The following is a 12,418-nucleotide window of genomic DNA, read 5'->3' as shown; positions in this document are numbered from 1 at the left end:
CCTTAAAAAAAAAAAAAAAGTAAAAAGTAAAAAGAAAAAGGTTGGAGATACTGAATGTGGTGCATTGGATCCAGAGGCAGGTGAGCAGTCCAACAGGGCTGCCAGCCATGGGGACCCACCGGGAGGGCCTGGCTTGGCCAGGCAGCAGTTTCTAGAGGACTATTCCTGCAAGCTTGCCGACCAGGATGGCTTCCTTCCCACCACGACTCACATTACCTCCCAGCAGCAGCAGCCCGAGGCCCCTTCTTTCAAGAGCTCACCGCAGACAGCCGCCCTGGGGCCCACAGCACCCCTTCCCGCCCGGGTGGGCGGGTGCTGCTGTGGGAAACCACCAACGGCCCCCAGGGGCTTACCTGCACTATAAGCTTCATCAACCACGTGCTTGGTGGACATGCCCATAGGCACAAGCTACTCAAGCACGTTTTCTTCAACTGTCAAGTCGTGGGGAGCCAGCAAAAGGGCTGTCTCCTCCCCGAGCTCTGGCCTGAGCAGGCTGGTGCAGGGGACGGAGAGGGAGGCAAACACGGACACACAAGGGAACCGAGGGACAGGACGGGGACCAAGGCCAGGGGTGGCGGGCACATGCTGGGCCCCAGGGTAGTAAAGGTGGGTATCGTGGTAACAGGGTCTGAGGCGGCCTCACAGAACTGGGTGCGGGGACACCTGGCCGGCTCAGTCGGTGGAGCACAGGACTCTTGATCTCGGGGTTGTGGATCTGAGCCCCATGTTGGGGGCAGAGAATACTTAGAAATAAAAAAAATCTTAAAAAAAAAAAAAAAAGGTCCAAGGGAAGGCCCACCTGATTTAAACAGACTCCTGGAAGCTCTTTACAAATGTGTGGGTTTTTTTTGTTTTTGTTTTTGTTTTTTAGAGCAAGAGATCATGAGGGGGTGTGGGGGGATCCTAAGCAGAGTCCACGCCAAGTGTGGAGCCTAACGTGGGGCTTGATCCCACAACCCTGAGGTCACGACCTGAACCAAAATCAGCAGTCAGAGGCCCAAGGGACAGAGCCACCCAGACGCCCCTCCAGATCTGTTTTTAAAGATGAAGCTTACTTTACATTTCACAAAGCCCTCTCATGTGACTCCTTTAGTAAAATGAGGAAGGCTGCTCTTTCTAGGCGCAGACTTTGCCTCACACGGACTTCCCCATGCAGGACCCACAGCGTGTGAAGGCTGTTTCCACCCGGGGTCAGCGGCAGTGGCTCAGACGGAGGGATGTACACAGCAGGGGCAGAGGGCACCCGACACAGGCTTGGCGCATGCGGGGCAGGGGGCGAGCGTCCCTCCCGCTGGACGAACAGCAAGGCCAGGCACTAGCCAGTTACCTATTCTTTTCAAGGTCATTCAGACGAGCGGAAAGATCCTCGAGGCGGTTGATTTGTTTGTGGCACTGGCTACAGTAAAACTCAAAAGCCTCATCAGTGAGGATGCTGTGCAGCTTTGCAGCAAGCGGGTCGGTGCTAGAGAGACGAGAAGCGTCAGTTCAGGAGACAGTGAGGACCCACCAGGTTATCTGTGACCCCGTGGATGGGCCCTGGCTACGGGAGATGCTGGCTCTTCCTCTGGACCGCTGGGAGCCACCTCCCTCAGCGCCACCTCAGGACTGGCTGGAACAGTGGGGGACGTGGCCACACACCTGTTCCTTCATGCTCAGGTGCTCGGAGGAAACAGGTGCAGCCCATCGGCTCCATTCTAAAACAAAACCCCTTCCTTAGCAGGACGGGAGCGACTGGACACGCTGCTTTCCCCTTTGTCGAAAACATGTCAGTGTGGGACAGCAAAGCACTGGCGGGGTTCTACTTGCTGTACTGTAGCTCTGAAAGCCCACCCCTGCTGAACTAAGTGTGCACGAAGAGTCACCAAGAATTAGGCCATCTTGAAGGCCTTCGTTAAAAACTCAGGATTCGGGACACCCAGGTGGCTCAGCGGTTGAGCATCTGCCTTTAGCTCAACGCCTGATCCTGAGGTCCTGGGATTGAGTCCCACGTCCGGTTCCCCGCATGGCGCCTGCTTCTCCCTCTGCCTCTCCCTGTGTGTCTCTCATGAATAAATAAATAAAATCTTAACAAAACAAAACAAAACACAGGATTCCCTTTGCCTCCCTGTGATCTAATCTCAGTGGACTTTCAGGGCACTGGCAGGGCACCTGCTGAGGGAAGATGAAGCAGAGAGGGAGCTGTGTCCCTGGGGCATTGGGGCCTGCTGGCTTCTGGAAGACTGCTTGGAAGTTCCACATAAAGGTAGGTGGAAGGGAAACATCGGGGCGGGGGGGGGGGGCATACACCTGAGAGAGGCACAGACTAAGCAGACAAGAAAGGTTCCCAAGCTGGACAGACACGTATTTAGCAGCGCCCAGTCCTCGACCTCGGCGTCAACACCACCACGAGTGTGCATGTGGAGAGGAAAGCTGCTAAAAGCACCCGCACACCTCATTCACACCAACTCCCAGGCACTTGCCACAGAGGCCCTTCCCCAGGCCGGTAGGTCCTCTGGGCCAGGGCAACAGCCTGGGCAACACAAGGGCCTTGCTGTTGCGGGGTCAGAGATATGTGGCTTCAGGTGTCAGCAAAGAGAGAGGGTCTCAAGAACTGGCCGTAGAGGGGAGAGGCGACGGACGCAGACCAGTTGTGGGGCCAGGCAGGTCCTCAGAGGGCCAGTCACCAGCCAAAGGCTGCCAGGTCCTCATCTAGACACAAGTGAGGCCCTAAGAGGAAGGCAAGCCGGGGAGGACCCAGCTCCTGGAGTGAAGGTCCACCGTTTAGACCTAGCACTTCAGCTGACTGAGCAACATCTTCCCACACAGTTGGGGGATGTCTGATAATTATAAGGAAATGAATCCAGAGAGTCATCCCCGATGTTAAAGCCTCCCGCAGAGATGGATCAAAGGGTTCAAACTTGTGACTACAAGAGGAATAAGGTCTGAGGACTGAATATAAAACATGGTAACGACACTATTACATAACTGAAATTGCTGAGAGCAGACCTTACGTCCTCTCTCCCCCTCCCTGCCCTCTCTCTCTCTCTCTCTCTCTCTCTCTCTCTCACACACACACACACACACACACACACACACACACACGTGCACACACACACATGTCCCAGCAGAGCAGGGCCGTATTACCTGGGGGTAGGGAAAGTGGGGTCTCCGCAGCCATGCTCCCCACTGCAGAGGGTCTCCAGGGACAGCTCTGCCTCGCTGCCCTCGCCATAGTCCTCAAAATGCTCCTCGCCACCTATCACGGTGACGACGGACTGGCTGTGCAGGTGGGATCTGCAAAAGCAAAACCAAAGGGACTCGCTGTGACTCGTGGCCCTAGAACCAAAAGGGTGACGGCACCTTCCAGCACAACATGCCCGAGCCACATGTCTGAGTTCCAATGTCCTAGCAGCCGTGTTAGAAAGGAGTAAATGAATCAGTGAAAGTGACTTTAACAATATATTTTAACTTATTCCAACGCATCCAAAATATCTTTTCAGAAGCAGTATTTTATATTCTTTATTTTGTAAAACGTCTTTGAGATCTGGGGTTTGCTGTGAATGTCCAGCATACCCCACTTCTCTCAGCAGCTCCACATCAGGCATTCAGCTGCGGACACAGGCCCACGTCTCCTGCAGACAGACCCCAGGCCTCTTCCAGGTGCTGCTGTCTTCATACGACCGCTGGCCAGCATGGGGGCAGACTTCTGCTGCGACGTAAAATTCAGAAATAACAGACTCCAACGAGGGAAAATAAAGGGCTTGCTAGCAGCTGTCCTCCTCCTAAGGAGAGCACTCCTCCACACCCACCCACCAGAGTACAAGGTCATGGGGCCGGGTAGGTGCTCGGGCACACCTGGAGGCTGGCAGAGGCTGGGCCAATGCTCGGAAACCCAGGGCTTCACCACGGGAAGAGAACAGCTCTGGCGTCCTCAGAGCCTCCACCAGGGCTGGATTAAGCTCATCGCCACTAATCCACGCAAAAACCTGAGAGCTCCCCCTTTCAGTAGAGGAAAGGGAGCCTCAAAGAGCCGTGACTGCCCTGCAGACAGAGTGAGGGACGGAACTGGGTCCCTGTGCACGTGCCCCAGACCCACGCGGCTGCTCAACATTCAGAACTGGTTCCAACTTCCCACCCACAAATGCACACACCCCTGGAGCAGTCCTGAAGCCACGACAGACAAATCCCATCGTCTTACACCTGCTTTCAGTTACAATGAAATCCAAGTGAACTGAAATGGGGGTGATCATAGCACTTCATACCATCCTCTGAAGCATATCTGTAAATATGATTACATACATATAAATGAGGACACCTGGGCGATGGAGTTGGCTAAGTGTCTGACTCCTGGTCTCAGCTCAGGTCATGATCTCAGGGTCATGGGATCGAGTCCCGTGTCGAGCTCTGCACTCAGTGTGGAGCCTGCTTGAGATTCTCTCTCCCCCTCTCCCCTCCTCCCCACTCCCTCCTAAATAAATAAATAAATAAACAAACAAACAAATACATGAAGCAAAAATCTTTGTTCAAACACTAGAAGACCTGATATTATGAAGATGTTGATTCTCCCCAAATTAATCTGTATCAATACAACCCTAACCATAATCCCTGCAGATGCCTTTCTCCAGAAGCCAACAAGCTGACTCTAAAGCCCACAGTGGGGCAGCCCAGGTGGCTCAGTGGGGACACCCCAGGTGGCTCAGTGGTTTAGCGCCACCTTTAGCCCCGAACGTGATTCTGGAGACCTGGGATCGAGTCCCACATTGGGTTCCCTGCATGGGGCCTGCTTCTTCCTCTGCCGCCTGTGTCTCTGCCTCTTTCTCTCTCTGTGTCTCTCATGAATAAATAAATAAAATCTTAAAAAAAAAAAAAAGCCCACAGTGTGGGACGCCTGGGTGGGTCAGTGGTGGAGCATCTGCCTTTGGCTCAGGCCATCACCCTGAGGTCCCAGGATGGAGTCCCACATCGAGCTCCCTGCATGGAGCCTGCTTCTCCCTCTGCCTGTGTCTCTGCCTCTCTCTGTGTCTCTCATGAATAAAAAAAAAATCTTAAAAAATCATAAATATAATAAAAATAATTTTAAAATTAAAAAGCGGGGATCCCTGGGTGGCGCAGCGGTTTAGCGCCTGCCTTTGGCCCAGGGCACAATCCTGGAGACCCGGGATCGAGTCCCGCGTCAGGCTCCCTGCATGGAGCCTGCTTCTCCCTCTGCCTCTGTCTCTGCCTCTCTCTCTCTCTGTGTGTGTGACTATCATGAATAAATAAATAAAATCTTTAAAAAAAAATTAAAAAAAATAAAAAATTAAAAATTAAAATTAAAAAGCCCACAGGGAAAGGCAAAAGGCCAATGGCACCAACACAGCGTGTCAGGAACCAGGCTAGAGGACTGACAGACAGTTCAATCCACAACACGCTCTAGTACAAAGACTGTGCTGATCCGAGAATGGACAGAAAGCACAGCGTGCGTGCTTCCAACCCAGCGACACACACTCAGCCACAGGACCAAGGTGATACCAGACAGCGAAGAAAGGAGGAATCTTTTCAAAACTGAGGCTGAGTCGACTGGATAATCATTTGGGAAATGACCCCTACCTCACACCCCAACAAAAAAATCAGTCACAGAGAAATTGCAGATCTGAATATAGAAATGAAAAAATAAAGCTTTTAAAGGAAAACAAACGTGAACATCATAGTGACATAAAGTAAGCAAAGATTTCTACAACTATACAGAGGTGATAACCAGAAAAGAAGAATGGCTAAACCAGGCCATAGGAGAATTAAAAGCATCTGTTCCTCAAAGACACCTGCAAGAAAGTGAAAAGGTGACCTATGGAGCAGGAAACACATCCCTGTAATTCACAAACCAGAGAGAAGACCCACATCCAAAATATATAAAGAGCTCCTACAAATCAGTAAGAAAAAGATAACCCAATAGATCAGGAAAAGTCCAATCCCACCGTGGCCTGTTTTTGTAAGGTCAGAGTGGGACACAGCCATGAGCCGTACCACTTGCACTTCACCAGGAAAGCCTGCGTAGTAGCCACTGAGACCATACAGCCTGCAAGCCAGAGAAATACTTATTATCTGACCTTTTGTAGAAGTCTGGAGACCCCGGCAATAAACAAATGGGTAAAAGACTTGAACACACGCTTCACAAAAAAGAATCTCGAAATGGGCAATAAATGCAAAAAAAAGGCACTCAATCAGGAAATGCAAGTAAGAACCATCCCACAGCAACACCACACTCCACACCCTCCAGAAAAGGAGCTCGAGGGATCCCTGGGTGGCGCAGCGGTTTGGCGCCTGCCTTTGGCCCAGGGCGCGATCCTGGAGACCCGGGATCGAGTCCCACGTCGGGCTCCCGGTGCATGGAGCCTGCTTCTTTTTTTTTTTTTAAATTTTTTTATTTATTTATTATAGTCACAAACAGAGAGAGAGAGAAAGATGCAGAGACATAGGCAGAGGGAGAAGCAGGCTCCATGCACCGGGAGCCCGACGTGGGATTCGATCCCGGGTCTCCAGGATCATGCCCTGGGCCAAAGGCAGGCGCTAAACCACTGCGCCACCCAGGGATCCCCCTGGAGCCTGCTTCTCCCTCTGCCTGTGTCTCTGCCCCTCTCTCTCTCTCTCTGTGACTATCATAAATAAAAAAAAAAAAGAAAGAAAGAAAGAAAGAAAGAAAAGGAACTCAAAAAAGCAGCACAGAGCAGGCGGTTGAGGAAAGGGAGTGACCAGAACCCCACCGGCAGCTGGCAGGTAAGCACCTGCGAGAAGCTGGCCTGTACCTTTCCCACAACCCAACAAGCATGCTGCAGACGCAGCACCACCCCCTTCCCAGGGACAGACAGGCTACCAAGACACGAGGTGCTTGCAGCAGCTTTGTGCAGAAAGCCAGAGTGAACCACCCAGATGGCCACCAGCAATGAATTAAAAAGCTACAGCCCACCTCATACAACAGAATGATAATAGTAAAACAAATGACGGACAGCCATGCACAAATACTGGGACAGACCTCAACAGCCACGACATTAAGGGAAAGCAGCTGGTTGTAAAAAGGGTACAGTGCGGGGGATCCCTGGGCAGCTCAGCGGTTTAGCACCTGCCTTCAGCGCAGAGCGCAATCCTGGAGTCCGGGATCGAGTCCCACGTCGGGCTCCTAGCATGGAGCCTGCTTCTCCCTCTGCCTGTGTCTCTGCCTCTCTCTCTCTCTGTCTCTCATGAATAAATAAATAAGATCTTAAAAAAAAAAAAAACTGGTACGCTTGAAATTCCCTAACTTATCAGTGAGGATTGCCTCTTACGTCATTTATTTATTTATTTATTTTTTAAAGATTTTATTTATTTATCCATAGACACACAGAGAGAGAGAGGCAGAGACACAGGCAGAGGGAGAAGCAGGTTCCACGCAGGGAGCCCGATGTGGGACTCGATCCTGGGTCTCCAGGATCACACCCCAAGCTGCAGGTGGCGCCAAACCACTGCGCCACCGGGGCCGCCCTCTAAAGTGATTTAATAGGCAAATGCTCAGTGCTGTATGGTCACTCCACCGGAGGCGCAACCCGGGCCGGGCAGTGTGGTCCTGAGGGGCCAGGGCACCTGCGAGGCTGCAGGCCTGTCCCACACCGGCTACACTCACGTGTCACCATGTGATACTGCCGTTAATGAGGAAAAAAACACAAGAACTCTGTGAGGGCCAAACAAGAAAGGAAATCAAATAAAATAAGCAAAACGAAATAAAATCAAACCACTTGCAGGGCTGCGAGGCATGATGGCTTCCCACACAGCACAAGGGAAACTGCCGGCTCTCATCCCAGGGCCATGCAGGCCACCCGGCACCTGTCGGACCCCACCCTCTCCCTTCGCAGGTGTTTAAACACCCGGGGACCCGGGGAGCAGGGGCAGGAAGAAGACCTGGGGAGGGATGTGGTCCGGATAAGCAGATTCCAAGATCCTGCTGGGAGACGTGCCCTGAATATGGTGTCCTGCCCTGGTTTCTAAGAACTTCAGTGAGAAACCCAGAACCCAGCTTCTCCCTACAGCCAAGGAAGCTGTGCCGTGTGTACAAGCAGGGTATCTGTCACCAGGAGGAGCACCTCCCAACACAGAGGTCCACTGTGGTTGAGAGCGGGCTCAGGGCAGTGGGCGTGCGCTCATACCAGCACGACAGGCCATGCCGCAGGGCCTCCATCCTCCTCAGGTCCCCCAGGGACTCTGCACCGCTGACTCCAAGCTCTCCACAAACCCAATGTGCCCACGGGACACATCCCCTCAGTGTCTTACGAACAATACTTGTGCCATGCCCACACCCAGCCTACAGACCTGCCCGGGAGCAGCAGCAGAGCACCGTGGCCGGGATCCTCCATGGTGTCCAAGCACTCAGGCTGCAGCTCAGGGTGTACCAGGGTGCTCGTGTCCTCATCGGTGAAGGTCTCACACTCGCTGTAGGTGCTCTCAGACCCCATGTATGCACTGTCTGTCACCTCATTGGCCTAGGAGAAGAATGCTGAGAGTCAGCACCACGCTCTAAAGTAGCCAGGCGTCAGTAAGCCCCCATGCCCCACACCGTGCCCTACTGCAGGCACCTTAGAGACCACGTGGCGGGGCAGCCTCGGCAGGCTCCCAACCACACCTGGGAGCAGAAACGTTAGCCTATAAAAGAATCCAATGTTTAAATACTGAAACACAGGCACATGTTCCAAAGCAGAAAAGCTACGAGAGCAATTCTGAAAGTTGGTTACATAGGTCTACCTAAAACAGAGAGAAGACCTGCAACAGCACATGATAAATTCCAGTGAGCCCGCCCATGTTGTCACCACCAGCACCGCAGTTAGTTCTCTCCAAAGACCAGGAGAAGAACACGCTCGTTAAAAAGTCACCATCAATATGTGTTATGTACGCTCAGGCTACTGCTTGGAAACTCAATCACGGGGTCTCACCACAACTCACTAGCTCATCGATTATTTAGCCAATGCATTTCGTTCACTGGTTAAAGGTCCACCTTCCACAAAACCGATCTTTGTTTTCACTCTCTGGATCCTGTGCCCAGCACAGGGCCAGGCATGCAGCACAGTGCAAATGGCTCAAACCCAAAGAATCAAGCCATTTTCAATTTATTGTCTCAGCTTTAATTACAATGCAGTTGCGCTCGTTATGGAAAGAGGCCAACAGTTCAGGCTCAAAAGTCTGAAGTTGGGATCCCTGGGTGGCTCAGTGGTTTAGCGCCGCCTTCAGCCCAGGGCGCAATCCTGGAGTCTCGGGATGGAGTCCCATGTTGGGCTCCCAGCATGGAGCCTGCTTCTCCCTCTGCCTGTGTCTCTGCCCCTCTCTCTCTCTCTCTCTCTCTCTCTCTCTCTCTCTCTCTCTCTCATGATTAAAAAAATAAAATCTTAAAAAAAATAAAGTCTGAGATTAACAACATGAAAACAGGTAAGAGGGACACCTGGGTGGCTCAGCGGTGGAATGTCTGCCTTCAGCCCAGGTCGTGACCCCAGGGTCCTAGATCGAGTCCTGCACCGGGCTCCCTGCATGGAGCCTGCTTCTCCCTCTGCCTGGGTCTCTGCCTCCCTCTGTCTCATGAATAAGTAAATAAAACCAAACACACACACACAAAAACCCAGGTAAGATTCCAGAAAAGTGGCTGGAGAAGAGTGCATTGTGTCCTGTCATCCTGAGGTAACCGCTCCTCCCCTAACTCTGCGGGGCTCTCCTGGCTGCAGCCCCATGGCTCCTCGCCTCACCAGGGGGCGTGAAGGCCCAGGCCGGGCTGGTGGGATCCTAGCGTGACAATGACAGCCCAGGGTCCATCCTCCATCCACTGCCAGCCCTGTGACCCCACACTGGGTCCCCACCGCTCCAAGCCCTTTTGCCTCATCTATAAAATGGGAGTGCGATCGAGAGACAGGGAGGTACGGAGAGAAACGTGGAAGACCGTGGGCTCACGGCCCCAGCTGTGTGCAGCCAGGATGAAATGAATGACAAGAGGCGGTGCAGATGTTCAGTGGTGTTACCTGTCTCCACGGGAAGACCCCGTCTTCCTTGGACTCTAAGGCAACTGAGGAACCCCTCAAAACTACTCACTTCAAAATCTGAAGCCAGGAAATTCTTACAGAGCCTCAACATCACCGAGCGGGTGTCACCTGCTGCCATGCAGTGTGAGGCAGGCACTGGGATGTCAGGGGCAGGGCCCGCAGAAGCAGCACAACAGGACAGGAACTAAATCCCCCACCAGTCCTTGATGTCTGCTGGGGGACGGCTGCTGGTTCGCTGGGCACATCGGGTGCCGCCTCGAATCGCCCAAGGATGGAGAGGACGCCCACCCCACAGCCCGCTGCCTGCAGGACAGCCCAGGGCAGCCCTCGCTCCTCAACCGCTCAGCCCCACACCCCCCAATCCTCACCCAGCAGGCCCATCAGGGACCCTGAGATGATTTCCTGGTGAAGAGAACTTAAGTCTCGAGGTCAGCCTCTGAAAGGCTAATCGACCAGTGCCTCTGAAGAGCACAATGCTCCCCACCCCGGCGGTGTGGACCCTGGGCCCGTGACCCGCAGCCCAGGGTGTGCGGCAGGTTAGGCCAACGCAGCCCGGAACCGAGGCCTGGCCCCGGGGCCTGCCGACCTCACGGCAAGGGGCGCACCTGCATCACACAGCTGGGGCCGGGCTGCAGTGCACGCCGGACAGCTCAGGTGCGAGTTACTCTCTGCCGACGGACCAGTGACACAGCCGTGGCACGCATTCCCTTCTGGGCAACTCACGGGCCTTGAACAGCTGAGCGGGGTGGTGCTCCCCTGCCTCTGGCTCCTCACCCCTGAAGCAAAGCTGCTGCTGCACACAGAGGAATAGATGAGCGCTGCTCCCGCCTCACCAAGGCGTCAGGTTTGCACTAACCCTTAGTTGGCCCCAAATTACAGAGCGGTCCCGCCCGCGCCACTGCTCCCACACCCGTCCCCCGGGGAGCTGAGCAGTGGGAGCCGGAGGGCGCAGGGTCCGGCTCAGGAGCCGCTGGCGCCACGAGTGCTGCCCCCTTGCCCGGTGCTGCTCCGCCGACACCGGCTGCCCTGCACAAACGCCAGCGGCCAGGCAGTTTCACAGAGCAGCTGGCTTTTCAAGAGCGGCCGAGGTGGCCTCGACGCCCAGCCCAATGCACCAGCCCGCACCCGCCACCACACAGGACCCGGCTCTGCCCTGAAGTCAGTCTGTGCTGTCAACTTTAAAATTATTTACAAATTAAAGACATTAGGACGAACTCCCTGGAAAACCAAAGCACACGTGAAACACTGCTGCCCCGAGCAAACGTGATCTTCCGGGCTTACCAAGGGCGTGTTGGCAGGCGAGGTGGCAGCCCGGGCCATGGCAGGAGCCCACCCGGCCGGGCCCTTGGGAAGCTCCGCTCCCTGCCCTCGGCGCCACGCCCCACGCTCCGGCAACTGCTGGGCACGCCGTCCGGCCCGGCCACCAGCCACCAGCTTCCGCGGCCAGCCACGCGGCCTATCTGCCAGTTTGCTGGTGTTTAGGCAAAACCGGCACGTTCACCTGAAGGCCCATCACAGCCTTGGAGAAAGTTTAACCTGCTCCCAGACACACTCCATTAAACCTCCTGCTGCACGGACGGGGGGGGGGGGGGGGGGGGGGGCGGGGGGGGGGGCGCGCAGCCGCGCGCAAAGTTCAGGAAATGTCCTTGTCAGCTCCAAAACAGACCTCAGAGCAGGGGCTTCCGCTGACTGCCAAAGCTCTGCTGTGACAGTCTGCACACAAGACACAGGCCCCATCCCCAGGCCCCGTCCCTGTACCGAGGCGGCCCTTTGCTCTGGAGGCCTCGGGGGAGGAGGAGGAGGAGGAGGAGGAGGAGGAGGAGGAGGAGGAGGAGGAGGGGCCGAGAAGGCACAGCGGGACGGTGCTGATCATCTCTGCCAGTACTGTTCTCCGTGACCCTCCCGATGCCCGTCAGCAACTCTGAGACGTGGGCTGGGCCCTGCACCCATCAGTACCTCCCAGCAGGTGTCCCCCCAAGGAGCCATCAGGAAGCAGGAGGACCCAGGAGCCCCCAGCCGCGGAGGGCAAGGGTCCACTGACCCACACTATTGTGTGTTCTCCCAGGGAGTCAATATGGGCTCACGTAGGTCTGAAGATCCCCGCCGCAGGGTCCCCAGATGGGAGACGTGGGCGTAACGCACGTGCTCCCCACCCATATTTTTACTGAACTTTCAAGATAACATGATGTGCAAGCTTCTCTAAAGGACTCTCTCTCTACGAGTTTCACAGTACCTGGTTCCGATCCCCTCAAAGTCACAGCTGAAGATCCTAAAAAGCATAAAAAGACAAGGAAGAAGACAGCCCGGGTGGCTCAGCGGTTTAGCGCCGCCATCAGCCCAGGGCCTGAACCTGGAGACCCGGGATCAAGTCCTGCATTGGGCTCCCTGCATGGAGCCTGCTTCTCCCTCTGCCT

General features: G+C 54.6%; 1 protein-coding gene across 1 annotated transcript in view; it reads right to left on the bottom strand.

The window, feature by feature from the left end:
* Window positions 1–12,418, bottom strand: part of RAB11FIP3 (RAB11 family interacting protein 3) — a 78,091-nt gene that overhangs the window by 15,338 nt on the left and 50,335 nt on the right. The window contains exons 4-5 of the mRNA XM_055339817.1: window positions 8,296–8,465; window positions 3,124–3,273 (exon numbers count right to left, since the gene is read on the bottom strand). Coding sequence (XP_055195792.1) covers window positions 3,124–3,273; window positions 8,296–8,465 — 320 coding nt within the window. The remainder of the gene's footprint in view (window positions 1–3,123; window positions 3,274–8,295; window positions 8,466–12,418) is intronic.

The sequence above is a fragment of the Nyctereutes procyonoides genome, unplaced genomic scaffold, assembly GCF_905146905.1.
Source record: "Nyctereutes procyonoides isolate TBG_1078 unplaced genomic scaffold, NYPRO_anot_genome, whole genome shotgun sequence".
NCBI classification, from domain to species: Eukaryota; Metazoa; Chordata; class Mammalia; order Carnivora; family Canidae; genus Nyctereutes; species Nyctereutes procyonoides.
Note: the sequence above shows the minus strand (reverse complement) of the source record. Positions and strands in the feature narration are given on the sequence as shown.